At 52.7% G+C, this 15,401-nt stretch overlaps 1 protein-coding gene across 4 annotated transcripts; it reads right to left on the minus strand.

The window, feature by feature from the left end:
* Positions 1-210: 210 nt before the first annotated feature.
* On the minus strand, positions 211-10,334 carry PIF1 (PIF1 5'-to-3' DNA helicase). 4 transcript variants are annotated; one of them, XM_004056326.5, is made up of 13 exons: positions 10,224-10,334; positions 8,393-8,969; positions 7,065-7,197; positions 6,853-6,978; positions 5,950-6,103; positions 5,750-5,864; positions 5,565-5,671; positions 4,428-4,567; positions 3,698-3,804; positions 2,838-2,925; positions 2,527-2,672; positions 1,154-1,345; positions 211-937 (listed from the first exon to the last, which is right to left on the minus strand). In XM_004056326.5, exons 2-13 carry the CDS (start codon positions 8,948-8,950, stop codon positions 878-880), a joined length of 1,926 nt encoding a protein of 641 aa, XP_004056374.4. In that variant the 5' UTR covers positions 8,951-8,969; positions 10,224-10,334; the 3' UTR covers positions 211-877. The 4 variants fall into 4 exon arrangements, with proteins under 4 accessions (XP_004056374.4, XP_063554662.1, XP_055218547.1 ...); XM_063698592.1 differs by having other exon boundaries at positions 10,200-10,279; XM_055362572.2 differs by lacking the exon at positions 10,224-10,334 and adding an exon at positions 9,197-9,509.
* Between the last annotated feature and the right edge of the window lie 5,067 nt (positions 10,335-15,401).

Here is a 15,401-nt window from a genome sequence, read left to right on the forward strand (position 1 = left end):
AGTTCTGGGATTACAGGCGTGAGCCATCATGCCCGGTGACAATGTCATTTTATTGCTAGTCACCAACATCAGATAACTCAGCTTTTCAAACGACCAGTGATACTAAGACCAGCTCACAGAAAGGTGTGATCTCAGCCACTGTGGCCTAAACAAACACGTGTGTGCACGTGCACAAGTGAGAGGGGGAGAGAGAGGAGGCAGGAGGCACAGTTTTTACACAATTCTCTAGTTTATTTGTCCAAAATAAATACAACCTGAGAACATCCATTTCAATGTCCCCAAACACTATTTATCCCCTGAAAAAGCAGCTTAAAATATGGGTGCACATTTTGCAGCTTATGTTCTTTGGTTAGGCTCTGAAGGGTGTTTGTTCTGGGCTGGGCTAGGCTGGGCCTAGCTGTAGAGACACACCTAAGTTCCGTTCTCTGTTTGGAGGCTGTACCCAGCCTGAGTCCCCACCAGTCCCCTCCAAGAGCCCTGATGCTGCTTCCGGAGCACCTGTCTTCATTGCCTCTCCCTTCTGCAGCCTGAAAGGAGGGATGTTCAGGACTCTGCAGCTCTGTGTCCAGCCCTTGCAGAGAGCTTTGTCCTCTGACATCAGCTACCACACAGGCTCATTCTCAACTGGCACAGAAAGGGTTACTTCTGACCCTAAAGCAGCTGACCCAGGGCAAAGTGAGAGAAACTGAAGCACAGCTGGTATATGGGTTTAAAGTACTCTCCCTTTAACCCTGCCAGGAGGCTGAGAGTCCCTAAAAAAATACAGAAGGGGACACTGCCTGCCTACTCCAGTTATTCCCTGGGGCCCTGGGCCACTAGGGAGCAGGAGGATGGGGAGGCCACAGGCCACCCTTTGTCTTCTCTTTGTGGGTGAGGCTCAGAGGTTTGGGTCCACGTTCTCCTGGTCTGAGGCTGCCTCATCATCATCTGGGGACTCCTGGATCAGAGCCAGAGAAGCCAAGTCATGGGTTTGTGCTGTTCCCCAGGGCCATAACCTGGGGGCCAGCATCTCTTTCCTCTTGCTCTCACCCCCAAAGGAGCCAGCAGAGGGCTTTTCTGCCCCCACCCCAGGTCCCACTGGGCCGGCCCTCCCTCTGTCCTAGCTCTCACCCCGCCCATGGCCACAGCCCACCACTAGATAACTCCCTCTCACCAGACTGAGGCTCCTGCCCCGCCGCAGGGTGGCATAGAAGTGCAGCACACGGGGGTCACAGCGAACCGCCATGGGGTCAAAGTCCAGCACACGTAGGCCCTGCAGGCTGCGGGCCCGAGAAAGGGCCACATAGGCCTGGCCACTGGCAAACACACGGCCCAGAGAAATCTCCACACAATCCAGGGTCATGCCCTGGGGGATGCAGGGACAGAGACGGAGCCAGCTCAGCCTTAAGTCCCTTGCCCCGAAAGGCCTGACCCTTTACCAGCCCTGCTCCTGCCCCTGGATCTCCTCATCCAGTCCAGAGAGTCTCTAGACAGAGGGAGAGCATGACAGCAGGTGGCTGTCTGAGTAGGAGGGGGACCGGGAGACAGATCCAGGTAAGAGTTGAGGGATGGAGTGAAAGGAAAGCACTCAGGCTCTGGGTCAGACAGGCGTGGAGCTGAATCCAGGCTGCCACTCACTAACTGTGTGACATGGGACACATGAGCCCTGGTTTCTTTCTGTGCAAAATAGGATTATTCATTATATCTATACTTTATACTTGATACAATGGTTGTATACAATTTATACAATTTAACGTATCTAGTGATGGCTTAGAAAATGGTGGGGCAGGAGATGGCAGAGGGGAAGTGAATGTATCCAGGAAAGGGAGAGGAGGTGGGCTTGGAAATTCACTAAAGAAAAGTTTATTCTGGGCTGGGTGTGGTGGCTCACGCCTATAATCCCGGCACTTTGGGAAGCCGAGGTGGGCAGATCACCTGAGTTCGAGACCAGCCTGGCCAACATGGCAAAACCCCGTCTCTACTAAAAATACAAAAAATTAGCCAGGCGTGGTGGCGGCCGCCTGTAGTCCCAGCTACTCAGGAGGCTGAGGCAGGAGAATGGTGTGAACCTGGGAGGCGGAGCTTGTAGTGGGCCGAGATCACTGCACTCCAGCCTGGGCGACAGAGCAAGACTCTGTCTCAAAAAATAAAATAAAATTAAATTAAATTAAAAAAGACACATAGGCCAGGCACGGTGGCTCACACCCGTAATCCCAGCACTTTGGGAGGCTGAGGCGAGTGGATCACGAGGTCAGGAGATTGAGGCCATCCTGGCCAACAAAGTGAAACCTCATCTTTACTAAAAATACAAAAATTAGCCAGGCGTGGTGGCATGCGCCTGTAGTCCCAGCTACTCAGGAGGCTGAGGCAGGAGAATCTCTTGAACCTGGGAGGTGGAGGTTGCAGTGAGCCAAGATCGCGCCACTGCACTCCAGCATGGGCGACAGAGCAAGACTCTGTCTCAAAAATTAAAAAAAGACACATAGACCGCAACATGCCTGACCTCCCTCTGCCCGCCCTGTCCCTGCCCCCCACACCGGTGCTCACTTGGCTCTTGTGGATAGACATCGCCCAGGCCAGCTGGAGGGGCAGCTGCTGCCGACTGAGGAGCTGCCCCCCGGTGGCCTGCACCGTCCAGCGGTCAGCACGGATGACCTCAGTGACTCCACACAGGAACCGCACCTGGGGTAGCCCTAAGGAGAGCATGGAGCAGTCCAACTTTAGCTCTGCTTCAGGGCTCTGAGGTGAGGAGCAGGGGCCTTTGGAGCTTTCCTTCCTAGTCTTTTTCTCCCCCCACCATTCCCGGGGCCATGCTGCAAAGCCCCGTAGCAGGACTGCCACCTCCTCCCAACACTTACCTCTCCCTTCTGCCTCGAACCCAACTACCACCCCTCGGGCACCATTCACCAGGCACCGAGACACCGATAAGTTTTTCACCAGCATCACCTGCAAGGGAGAGAGAGGAATGGACAGCAGCCCCCCTACCCATGCCTGGTCTTAGCTTCACCATCACTGTTCTCAGAGGCTGAGGGCAGGGAGCTGTCATGGGGACACTGAATCCCAATCCTTAGCTCTGCCACTGGCTGCCTGTGACCTCTGGGGCAAGTTGCCTTATCTTCCTCGGTCCCAATTTTTCTTTATGTCAAAGAGGAATAATATTTGCTCAATTTGCCCCAGAAGGAGGTGGTAAGGGATCAATAAGGCAACCTCTATCACAGGGCTTTGAAAATGATTGGCTTGGTTATAGGTACATCTGTGGACCACAGATCTTGAGGGATGGCCTCTAGGTCCTGCCACCCCTCTCAGATACACTGTGCCTGCATTTTCCCCTTGGGTGCCCTAAGGAAAATCTTCTGCCCACCCCCAACATTGAGGGAGGAATCAGGACTGTCTCCCGTTTATAAAGTATACTACAGAAGACAGCTGTGTGGGGTAGGTATTTCATTCCCCATTTTTAGGGATGAGGGGACAGAGCTTCAGCAAGGGAAAGAAATTTGCCCAAAACAACACTGCTTGGAGGACCTCCTGGTGTAGGAAGAGAAAAACAGTAGAAAGCTTAAGATGGGAAGGTGGGTGGGAACAGGAGGCAGGGAGGTTTTCAGTGTGGTCAAAGCTGGGCCCACTGGCTGCAGAGTGGCCTGGGCCGAGGGGTAGGGATCAGCAAGGCCCATGCGGGACAGCCCAAGCTCCCAGGGGCTAGGCCCTGCTTCCCACTCACCTGGGCCCCCAGCTTTAGTTGAAGGAGCTGGCTAACAGGACACTGGGCATCCAGGGTACTGGCCAGCTCAGGGTTGCTGTCCATAGCCTCAAATCTGTGTACCTTACCTGGAGAAAAAGAGTTGAGCAAACAGATCACAAATCACTGACTTGTGACTCAGCATCCCAAAAAAGACTTTTTTAAAATTTTAATTTAATTTAATTTTATTTTTTGAGAAGGAGTTTCGCTCTGTTGCCCAGACTGGAGTGCAATGGCGTGATCTCGGCTCACTGCAACCTCTGCCTCCCGGGTTCAAGCGATTCTCCTCAGCCTCCCGAATAGCTGGGATTACAGGTGCCCACTACCACATCTGGCTAATTTTTTTCTATTTTTAGTAGAGATGGGGTTTTGCCATGTTGGGCAGGCTGGTCTCGAACTGCTGGCTTCAGGTGATCTGCCTGTCTCGGCTTCCCAAAGTGCTGGAATTACAGGTGTGACCCACTGCTCCCAGCCTCCAAAAAAAACTATTAGACCAGAGCACGGGGGTAGGGAGTAGAGGCAGCGCAGGCCTGGGGGGCTGTGGAATTTAGTTCATCACACCTCTCAAAGTCACAGTTGCATTTGCAAATATGAGGGCCTTTATGGCTTCAGAGGTTGGGGGCCTAGGACCCAGAGGCCCAGGTTGCCTGGGGGCTACATCTGCTTATAACTCTTCCCAGCTGGTCTTGCCCAGCCCAGGCTCCCTGCTCACCTGGCAGCTCCTGAAGCCGCCTCTCGTTGGTGAGGGCCACATCATCCTGGTGGGTGCAGAGCCTCGTGGCCACAATCCCATCTCGCCCCACCTTGTGGGAAGCTGTCGCCTGGAGCTGGCGGGTCACCTCATCTGAACACCTGTTGGGGCTGGACTGTCAGGGCAGAGCCCACCTGTGCAGCAGGGGAGGTGGGGAACATGGGCAGGATGGCTCAAGCAGCAGGCCATGGGTCAGGCCTTGGGACTGGAAGAGGGCACCAAGGAAGAGTTGCTGCCCCCTCAAGCTGGCCAACCTGTCCCTTCCAAACTTGGACCCCAAACATGGGGAATAAGCAGGGGCAGGGTACTGAGCTTTGATCACATGTGGGCACCCTTCCCTGTGCTGCCCCAGGTCAGAGCTGGCCACCCTTGCACTCCATAATGCTCCTGAGGAAGTTGGCTATGATGAGTGAGCACAGGCTGGAGATTTGCAGGACCCAGATTGGCCTCCAGGGTACAATCTTCTATCCACTTGCCTCCTACCTTGGGTGAAAAATCTAGCTTATGTTTCTGTTTTGTTTTTGTTTTTTGAGATGGAGTCTCGCTCTGTCACCAGGCTGCAGTGCAGTGGCGTGATCTTGGCTCACTGCAACCTCCGCCTCCCTGGTTTAAGCGATTCTCCTGCCTCAGCCTCCCAAGTAGCTGGGACTACAGATGCGTGCCACCACGCCCAGCTAATTTTTGTATTTTTAGTAGAGACTGGGTTTCACCAGGTTGTTCAGGCTGGTCTCAAACTCCTGATCTTGTGATCCGCCTGCCTCAGCCTCCCAAAGTGCTGGGATTACAGGCGTGAGCCACCGTGCCCAGCCCCTGACACCTACTTTATGCCAGGCCTTGTGCTAGGTGATGGAGACCCAACCCCGAGGGAGGCTAGGTCCCGGCACTCACAGAGCAACCATCTCCTATGGTGCCATGACGGTCTTGACTACAATCCATCCTGAGTTGTCCAGTGCCCTGCCCAAGGCTCCTCTTCCTGCATGGAGTGCTTGCTCCTAAAGGTAACAATTCTACCCCTTCTGTGGGTCCCCCTCTGTGTTCCACTGTGGCCCATGCCTGGATCCTCATCCCATAGCCCCTTCCCCAACCAGCAGAGCTCACCTGCCTAGCCTCACGGCCTGCAGTAGAGAGATGAAGGTCTGGTCTGCCTGCCTCCACACCTTGGTCAGCTCCAGGGTCACTGGCACACACCTCTTCCAGCTCTTGGACTGGTGGGGGCAGGGTGGGGGTGGGTCAAGGAGCAGAGCAGACCCCCAAGGAGAGCAGAGCTAGGAGGTGAGTAATACCTGGAAGCAGAACCGTGGGGGCTGGGAGCCCTTGGTCACAGGTGGCAGCTGCAGAAAGTCCCCACAGATGATGAGCTGGATCCCTCCGAATGGCTTGTTCTGCTGCCGGACAGCTCTGGAGAGGAGCGTGGGGTGCTTTAGGGGCACACAGAAGACCACCAGGTCCCAGTTCTCACCTGCTGCCCTCTGAACATACTGACCTGGCCACGGCCTCCAGTTTGTCAAACAGGTCTGCCTCCACCATTGAGATCTCGTCAATGACCAACCGCTGGCAGTTCAGCCAGCCCTGCCGCACGCCTGGCCTTTGGGCCAGGGCCACACAATGGGCTAGAGGAGCCTGGCCTGAGCCGATGCCTGTGAGTGACACTATTCAGCCTGGGCTAATACCCAAAGCCTCTCTCTTTGTTTTTTTTTTTTTTTTTGAGAGAAGGTCTCTTTCTGTCGCCCAGGCTGAAGTGCAGTGGCACGATCTTGGCTCACTGTAACCTGGGCCTCATAGGCTCAAGCGATCCTCCCACCTCAACCTCCATAGTAGCTGGGACTACAGGCACACACCACCATGCTCAGCTAATTTTGTTTTGTTTTGTTTTGAGATGGAGTCTCGCTGTGTCACCCAGGCTCGAGTGCAGTGGCGTGCGTGATCTCGGCTCACTGCAAGCTCTGCCTCCCGGGTTCACGCTATTCTCCTGCCTCAGCCTCCAGAGTAGCTGGGACTACAGGCGCTTGCCACCATGCCTGGCTAATTTTTTTGTATTTTTAGTAGAGACGGGGTTTTACCGTGTTAGCCAGGATGGTCTTGATCTCCTGACCTTGTGATCCGCCCGCCTCGGCCTCCCAAAGTGCTGGGATTACAGGCGTGAGCCACCGCGCCCGGCCGCTAATTTTTAAATTTTGTGGAGACAGGGTCTCACTGTGTTGGCCAGGCTGGTCTCAAACTCCTGGGCTCAAGCAATCCTCCCACCTTGGCCTTCTAAAGTTTTGGGATTACAGGAGTGAGCCACGGCGCCCAGCCCCCAAAACTCCCTCTTTATGCAGACCTCCCCTCTCTCCCTTCCCAGAAGCTGGGCTTGCTCTTAGCTCAAGCCCTAGGGGTTCCTACTTACCTGCAAAGGCATGGAGGGTGGTGCCCCCGATGTGGCAGGCTGCCACCCCAGTGCTGGCAGTGGCCACAGTGCCTGTGGGGGGCAGTGAGCCCAGGATTCGCTTTAGCAGATATGACTTCCCTGTTCCTGGACAGGGGCAAAGTTAGACAGGTCTCCCTGTTCCTCTATCCCACCCCACCACTGTCCCCCTACCTCCTCTCTGCCCCCACTACCTGCACTCCCAGTGAAGAAGATGCTCTGGCCTTTCAGGACGGCCCTCAGCACAGCAGCCTGTTCCTCAGAAAGCTGTGGCTTGGTGGAGGGCAAGCTCAGCCTCTTCACAGGCAGGGGCCACCTTGGGGCTTCCTGGGGGGAACAGAGCTATCTCAGAGCATCCTCCGACCCGCTAGGCATTGCCCCCACCCTTCTTGGCCCACGTGCAATGCTGGGCCTGGTAACCCTTTGTCCTCTACTGCCTTCATTCCTTGGAGCTCTTGGGTTTGCCTGGAGAGCTTGCCAGCAACTATTGGGGTCCCGATCTCTCCTTGTGCCCTGAAGACCCCCATTGTCCAGTCCTGGGCAGACCACACCAGTGTGGTCTAGACCCTCCCTTAGCTCCTTCCCCTGGGTTCCCTAACCCTTCTCATCCTGTCACTAAAGTTTCCTTCCTGTCACCTAAGTTTCTCTTCCTATCACAAACCTGTTTCTCACCTCAAAATACCCAAGCAAAACCCTGTCTAGCCAGGGCCCCTTCTTATCCTGTCTCTGTCCTCTCGTCAGCTTAGTGTCAAACCCTGGTGGGCTATGATTCACCTGCCCTAGCCCACAAAAATTGTCAAACCCACCAGACTTTTTTCCCCTCATCTGCTTCAACTGTTGGCTGCCCAGGACACGAATGACCACTTCATTCTCTCCATAAGCTCCTCTACTCTGGGCCTATTACCCTCTCCCAGCATTCTTTCTGTAGTCCTTTGCAAGCCTCCTTCTCTTCTTTCTCTCTCGCTCTCTTTTTTTTTTTTTTTTTTTTGAGGAAGAGTCTCTCTCTGTCACCCAGGCTGGAGTGCAGTGGCGAGATCTAGGCTCACTGCAACCTCTGCCTCCCGGGTTCAAGCTATTCTCCTGCCTCAGCCTCCCAAGTAGCTGGGATTACAGGCGCCCGCCACCGCGCCTGGATAATTTTTGTATTTTTAGTAGATACGAGGTTTCACCATGTTGGCCAGGATGGCCTCAGAACTCCTAACCTCAGGTGATCCACTTTAGCCTCCCAAAGTGCTGGGATTACAGGCGTGAGCCACCATGCCCGGCCTCTGCTTTCTCTTTTAATGTAGCCAGGTCCCATTTCCTGTTTTGATTTACTCCATCTCAGGGATTACACTATAACAACCACAGGCACAATTCCCACACCCCTGTCATACTGAGATGTCAGATGGGTATCTGAGATAACCAGCAGCGCCCTCAAATACCCACACCGGCTTCCCCTCAAACTTGGGTCTCTAGGTCTCTGCCATCTTAAAGAATGGCACATCTACTCCTAAAGATGTCCCGTCTTTCCCGTCCTCACTGTGCTAGGCTCGGCCCCAGCCTGGGGCTCCACAGGCCGCTTCACCAGTGTGGTGTCCGGAACCCGGGTGGCCGCCCTGAGCCGCCGCTCCTCGGGCTGCACAGGGCTGATGGTGATGAAGTCGCGGGGCCGCGGGCCCAGCAGCTGTGCTCGGGCGGAGGCCGGCCCGGGACCCGGGGCCGCAGCCAGCTTGAGGCGCAATGTGCGCAGGAAGCGGCGCAGGCGGTCTGGGGGGCAGTCCGAGAGCAGCAGCTGCACTGCGCCGGCCCCGGGGGTGTCGTGGGCGGGGAGCCGCAGGGTGCTGCGCCCGGCCTCGGCGAAACGCGTGAAGAGGCGCGCGGCGCGCAGAGGGAAGCAGCGCGGCCGCCCCGCGGGCCCTGGCGCTCGCAGCCGCAGCATCAACTCGCGGCGCTCGTTGCGACCCAGGCTCAGCTCCGCGGTGCGCAGGGCCTGGCGCCTTCGCGGCTGCCCGCCCGGGCTCAACTCCTCCACAGCCACGCGGCACCGCAGCTCCGAGTCCTCGTATTCCCCTGCTGCCGCCTCTATGCCCGAGAGCATCGCCACCGCCTCTGCTGGTCTGCGAAGACACCGGAGCACAGGGGTCATGAGGATTCATGAGACGTAATGGGTGCTATAGGGGACGTAATGGGTGCTATAGGGGACGTAATGGGTGCTATAAAGGACGTGACAGGGAGCAGTGTCAAGGCTACACAGGATCACGAGTACTGTCACTGGTAACACAAAGAGGTCACAAAGACGGAGAAAGGGCTTTGGGCTAACCGAAAATCCACCCTTAGAATGTACCCTGGGCAGGGCGCAGTGGCTCACGCTTTAATCCCAGCACTTTGGGAGGCTAAAGTGGGCGGATCACCTGAAGTTAGGAGTTCTGAGACCAGCCTGGCCAACATGGTGAAACCTCGTCTCTACTAAAAATACAAAAATTAGCGGGGCGTGGTGGCGGGCGCTTGTAATTCCAGCACTTTGGGAGGCTGAAGAAGGAAGATCGCTTGAGCCCAGGAACTCGAGACCATCCTGGGCAACATAGCGACACCCTCTAATTAAAAAAAAAAAACATACATATAAATACATACATATGCATACATTATATATATGTGTGTGTGTATATATATATATATACACACACACACGCACCCTGCTACACAATTTCCATTTCTATATATACAATTTCTATATATATATATACACACAACAATATATACAATTTATATATATACACACACATACACACACACACACATATACACACACACCCTGCTACACAACAATTTCCAGAGCGGCGGATGGGCACCCAGGATTAGGGAGCCTCAGGTGTCCTGCAAGGACCTCACTAGAATAGGGGTCCCTGCGCAGAAAGAATCCTCCTTGCCCGAGACCCAGGGCCAGCACATGAATCCTCAGAGTCCTCTCCCCAGGAAGCAGAAGAATCGCCCGTGGGGAGATGCAAAGAGGGCTGCCGTGTAATAAGCGACTTCTGCCTTGTAGGTACATTCACTGGCTTATATGCAGCGGGCAGGTCTCACTCTTCCCCGTGTACAGACGTGGAAACAGGCTAAGAGAGGGAAACTCACTTGCCCTTCATAAGCCACAGCGGCTAGTAGTCAAAGTCAGTGTGATTCCCACGCCCTCGCGCTTCCCACCACCAAGGTGGGGACGAGGTGGAAAATATTCGGCTAGGGAAATCGCAGGGGACCCTGGGACCCTAGAAGCCGTGCTCCCTCAGGCTGACCCACTTGTCTGCACCCTCCCGCCGGAAACCCCTAGATAAATCAGGCTCTTTGCTCCCCACCTCTGGGTTCGGGCAGACACTCACTTGTGCCGACACTCAGATGAACAAGCAGATCGTAGCCGGCCTGTGGCTAAGCTCCGAAACTAGAAATTTTTCAAATGCTAGAGGCAGAAAATCACCCAATCACCGACTGGATCTTTAAATTCTCCAGCCACTCAGAGGTAGGGGCGTAACAATGGGCGTGTCTTTCTTTGCGTCTCTACTCCAGGAGCTTGGGCTGTACCAATTGCCTGCTAGAGGAAGGAGGTTTATGGTGGTGGCCGAGCATACCAAATCCAGTGGACGGCTGGGCGTGGTGGGAGGAGGCCGCCGCTGCGGCAGCCACCCGGCGGCGCGTGGTGTCAGGTCTGAAAACCCTACGCGACTCCGAAGATTTATTTTCAGAACCATCCTTCCAGCACACTCCCTCTCCCCTCTAGCCCGCACACAGAGGCTGGGCTTAGCCTTGGGGAAGATCTGCCTTTGGTCTCTCACACCCCTGTTTACACTCACAGTACCATTGTCCAGTTCTGGGCAGACCACCCCAAGGCCTGCCCAATCCCTCCCCCGCCCCCAACTCTACGTCCTTCTCTGACTTTGCAAGGGACTTTACGCTTTGGCTCTCTCACCCACCTGAGGCCCATGAGTGAGAAACTCTGAGACCTGTGCCACGTGCCAGAGGGTACAGCGGAAGCGAGTAGAGTCTCTGTCTTCAGGGAAATTTTATCCCTCTTCTTGCATAGGATGCTGAAAGAATTTACTTTTAATCATCTTTATTATCTCATTGAAGCTTGGAATTACATAGCTGGAAAGGATCTTACAGGTGAATCTGGCTACCTCATTTTACAGATAATGATAACTACCATGGATTAAATTGCCCTTTCCTTTCCTTTTTCCTTCCTAGGGCTCACTCTGTCACCCAGGCTGTAGTGGAGTGCAGTGGCGCAATCTCTGCTCACTGCAACCTCTGCCGTGGCGCGATCGTGGCTCACTGCAACCTCCGCCTCCTGGGCTCTGGTGATGCTCCCGCCTCAGCCCCCCAGGTAGCTGGAACTACAGACGCACACCCAGCTAATTTATATATATAATTTTTTTTTCGTATAGACGGGATGTCGCCATGTTTCCCAGGCTTGTCTCGATCTCCGGAGGTCAAACGATCCACCCACTGTGGCCTCCCAAAGTCCTAGGATTACAGGCATGAGCCCGGACCTTATTTTTCAAATGAGAAAGAAGCAAGGCTTCCAGAGATTTTACTGAAGGTCACATAGCTGATATGGAGAGCAAAACCAAACATTGAACCCAGATTACCTGCTCGCTTAATCACTCCATGGGGCTTAGCTACTATACCACACTGCTCCCAGTCTGTTAGCGGTAGAGGGTGGTGACTGAAAGTTGTCCAGGTTCTTGGCGTTTTGAACAAAGAATTGGACAAAATGCCCATCAAAGCAAAGAAAGAATGAAGCAACAAAAGAACAAAAGCAGGGATTTTTTGAAAACGAAAGTACGGCTAGGCGCGGTGGCTCACGCCTGTAATCCCAGCACTTTGGGAGGCCGAGGCGCGGGGATCACTTGAGGTCAGCAGTTCCAGACCACCCTGACCAACATGGTGAAACCCTGTCTCTACTAAAAATACAAAAATTGCCGGGTGTCGTGGTGGACATCTGTAATCCCAGCTGCTTGGGAGGCTGAGGCATGAGAATCACTTGTATCCAGGAGGCAGAAGATGCAGTGAGCCTGGATCGTGCCACTGCACTCCAGCCTGAGCGACAGAGTGAGAACTTGTCTCAAAACAAACAACAACAAAACCAAAAACGAAAGTACACTCCACAGTGTGGGAGGGGACCCGAGATACAGAATTTTCTTGGGTTCAAATACCCCCTAGAAGTTTCCCATTGGCAACTTTATGCTTACTTCATGTAACTGAAGTGGTAGCGATAATCAGTCTGATTGGTTGCAGACAGCAACCATTCAGAGGCCGGAGTGAAGTTACAAAGTTGCGAACGAAGACTGGACCCACACTCGTATGATTTGTTGCAGACAGCCAATCTCCCATCTGCCAATCTCCCATCTGCCATGCTGGAAAGGTCAAAGGGAGTAGCCTTTGGTCCTTTTGTCCTTGTCCTTACTTAGGAGTGGAAAGTTAGAGTTTTCCTTTTTTTTTTTTTTTTGGGAGACAGAGTCTGGCTCTGTGCTCTGTTGTCCAGGCCGGAGTGCAGTGGCAGGATCTCAGCTCACTGCAACTTCTGCCTCCTGGGTTCAAGCGATTCTTCTGCCTCAGCTTCCCAAGTAGCTGGGACTACAGGTGCGTGCCACCACGCCCATTTAATTTTTGTATATTTGGTAGAGATGGGGTTTCACCATATTGGCCAGGCTGGTCTCGAACTCCTGACTTCGTGATCTGCCTACCTCGGCCTCCCAAAGTGCTGAGATTACAGGCGTGAGCCACCATGCCCGGCCAGGGTTTTCTTTTTTCTTATTTATTTATTTATTTATTTTTGAGGTGGAGTCTCTATTTGTTGCCAGGCTGGAGTGCAGAGGCGCTATCTTGGCTCACTGCAACCTCTGCCTCCCCCATTCAAGCGATTCTCCCGCCTCAGCCTCCCAAGTAGCTAGGACTACAGGTGCATGCCACCATGCCCAGCTAATTTTTGTATATTTAGTAGAGACGGGGTTTCACCATGTTGGCCTGGATGGTCTCAATCTCTTGACCTCATGATCTGCCCGCCTCGGCCTCCCAAAGTGATGGGATTACAGGTGTGAGCCACTGTGCCCAGCTGGGTTTTCCTTTTAATTTAGTTCTAGGAAGTTGGCGTGAAACAGCCTTAGTTTAGGTTCCCTGCCTCCAGACCCTATTCTGCCTCAAGGTGACTGGCCTAGCTTCATGAAAGGTATAACCTGGACTGGAATCTCAGCTAGTAACAGCCACTGCAATGCCTTTCCAGTGGATGCTACCCTAAGCAGGTTTCCATAATGTCTCAAGCCTCTGTTTTCTCAAAATGGGAGAAAGATAAAAATATTCTAAAATTGATTGGTGATAGTTGCACAACCCCGTGACTATACTGAAAACCATTGAATCGAATGTTTTGAATGCTTAAATTGTATGGTATGTGAATTATATCTCCATAAACCTGTTAGAAATCTTTTTTTTTTTTTTTTTTTTGAGACAGGTTGTCACTCTGCCACCCAGGCTGGAGTACAGTGGCACAATCATAACTCACTGCCACCTTGACCTTCCTGCTCAAGTGATCCTCCCATCTCAGCCTCCCAAGTAGTTGGAACTACAGATGACTACCACCACGCCTAGCAAATTTTTGTATATTTTATAGAGACTAGGGTCTCGCCATGTTGCCCAGGCTGGTATCGAACTCCTGGTCTCAAGAGATCTGCCAGCCTCAGCCTGCCAGAGTGCTGGGATTACAGGAGTGTGCCACCATACCTGGCTGGAAAGAAATCTTGAGAGATATTTTTCTTCTCCAGTGTTGTCTTGACATATATTGAATATCAGTGGCATGCGTCATTGTGTATGAGTAAATGAGTAGGTTAAGAAAAATTTTCAGCTGGGTGTGGTGGCTCACGTCTGTAATCCCACCACTTTGGGAAGCTGAGGCAGGTGGATCATGAGGTCAGGAGTTCAAGACCAGCCTGGCCAAGGTGGTGAAACCCCATCTTTACTAAAAATACAAAAATTAGCTGGGTGTGTTTGCAGGCACCTGTAATCCCAGCTACTCGGGAGGCTGAGGCAGGAGAATCGCTTGAACCCAGGAGACAGAGGTTGCAGTAAGCCAGGATAGCACCACTGCACTCCAGCCTGGGCGACAGAGCGAGACTCTGTCTCAAAAAAAAAAAAAAAGAGAAAAGTTTTCAAGGTCATTACGGTAGGCAGAATAATGACCCCCTTCCCCAAAATGTCCATGTTCAAATCCCCAGAATTTGTGAATATTATCTTACATTGGCAAAAGGGACTTTGCAGATATGATTAAGTTTTTTTTTTTTTTTTTTTTTTTTTTTTTTTTTTTTTTTTGAGGCGGAGTTTCACTCTTTTTGCCCAGGCTAGAATGCAATGGCATGATCTCAGCTCACTACAATCTCCACCTCCCGGGTTCAAGCAATTCTCCTGCCTTAGCCTCCCTAGTAGCTGGGATTACAGGCATGCGCCACCACACCTGGCTAATTTTGTATTTTTAGTAGAGATGGGGTTTCTCCATGTTGGTCAGGCTGGTCTTGTACTCCTACCTCAAGTGATCCGCCCACCTCGGCCTCCCAAAGTGCTGGGATTACAGGCGTGAGCCACCATGCCCGGTCATGATTAAGTTTTTTGAGATGAAGATGTTATTCTGGATTATATGAGTGGCCCAATGTAATCACAGGGGAAAGAAGGAAACAGAAGTCAGAGAAGATATGACAAAGGAAGTAGAGTTGAGAGAGAGAGAAAGAGAGACGTGAAGATGTTACTGCTGGCTTTGAGGTTGGAGGCAAGGGCCACAGACTAAACCAAGGAAGGCAGGAGCTCTCTAGAAGCTGGAAAGGGCAGGGAAATGGATTCTCTCCTGGAGTCTCCAGAAGGAAAACAGCTTTTGATTTTAGCACAGTAGGACACATTTCAGACTCCTGGCTTCCAGAATGACAAGATAATACATTTTTATTGTTTTAAGCCGCTAATGATAATTTGTTATAGCAGCCATAGCAATAAGAAACAAATACAGTCACATAGAGAGAAAATGAAAGAGCTGGGATTATGAACCCAGGTCTGTTTCCAAAGCCTGTGTTCTCTCTTTCCACTGCCCTCTGCTTACAATGGGCCTAGCGCACTTACACACAGGGGAAGCCAAATCCCTTACCCTGATTCTGTGTGCAGTACCCCAGACTGCTTCAAGGGAAGGCACCAGAATGTCCCAGCGGATTTTCTCTTAATATGTTTTTTTTTGTTTTGGCTTTCAAACTTTTTTTTTTTCTTTTTTTGAGACGGAGTCTCGCTCTGTCGCCCAGGCTGGAGTGCAGTGGCGCAATCACGGCTCACTGCAAGCTCCGCCTCCCGGGTTCACGCCATTCTCCTGGCTCAGCCTCCCGAGTAACTGGGACTACAGGCGCCTACCACTACGCCCAGCTAATTTTTTGTATTTTTAGTAGAGACGGGGTTTCACTGTGTTAGCCAGGATGGTCTCGATCTCCTGACCTCGTGATCTGCCCGTCTCTGCCTCCCAAAGTGCTGGGATTACAGGCGTG

The sequence above is a fragment of the Gorilla gorilla genome, chromosome 16, assembly GCF_029281585.2.
Source record: "Gorilla gorilla gorilla isolate KB3781 chromosome 16, NHGRI_mGorGor1-v2.1_pri, whole genome shotgun sequence".
NCBI lineage: Eukaryota > Metazoa > Chordata > Mammalia > Primates > Hominidae > Gorilla > Gorilla gorilla.

What these genes read in the sequence shown, in the direction of transcription:
- PIF1 (XM_004056326.5), bottom strand. Translation starts at nt 8,950, where the DNA reads ATGCTCTCGGGCATAGAGGCGGCAGCAGGGGAATACGAGGACTCGGAG. An exon ending in AAACTGGAGGCCGTGGCCAG is followed by an intron (nt 5,865 to 5,949) that starts GTCAGTATGTTC and finishes GCTCCTCTCCAG; the next exon opens with AGCTGTCCGGCAGCAGAACA. An exon ending in CAGGCCGTGAGGCTAGGCAG is followed by an intron (nt 4,568 to 5,564) that starts GTGAGCTCTGCT and finishes CAGCCCCAACAG; the next exon opens with GTGTTCAGATGAGGTGACCC.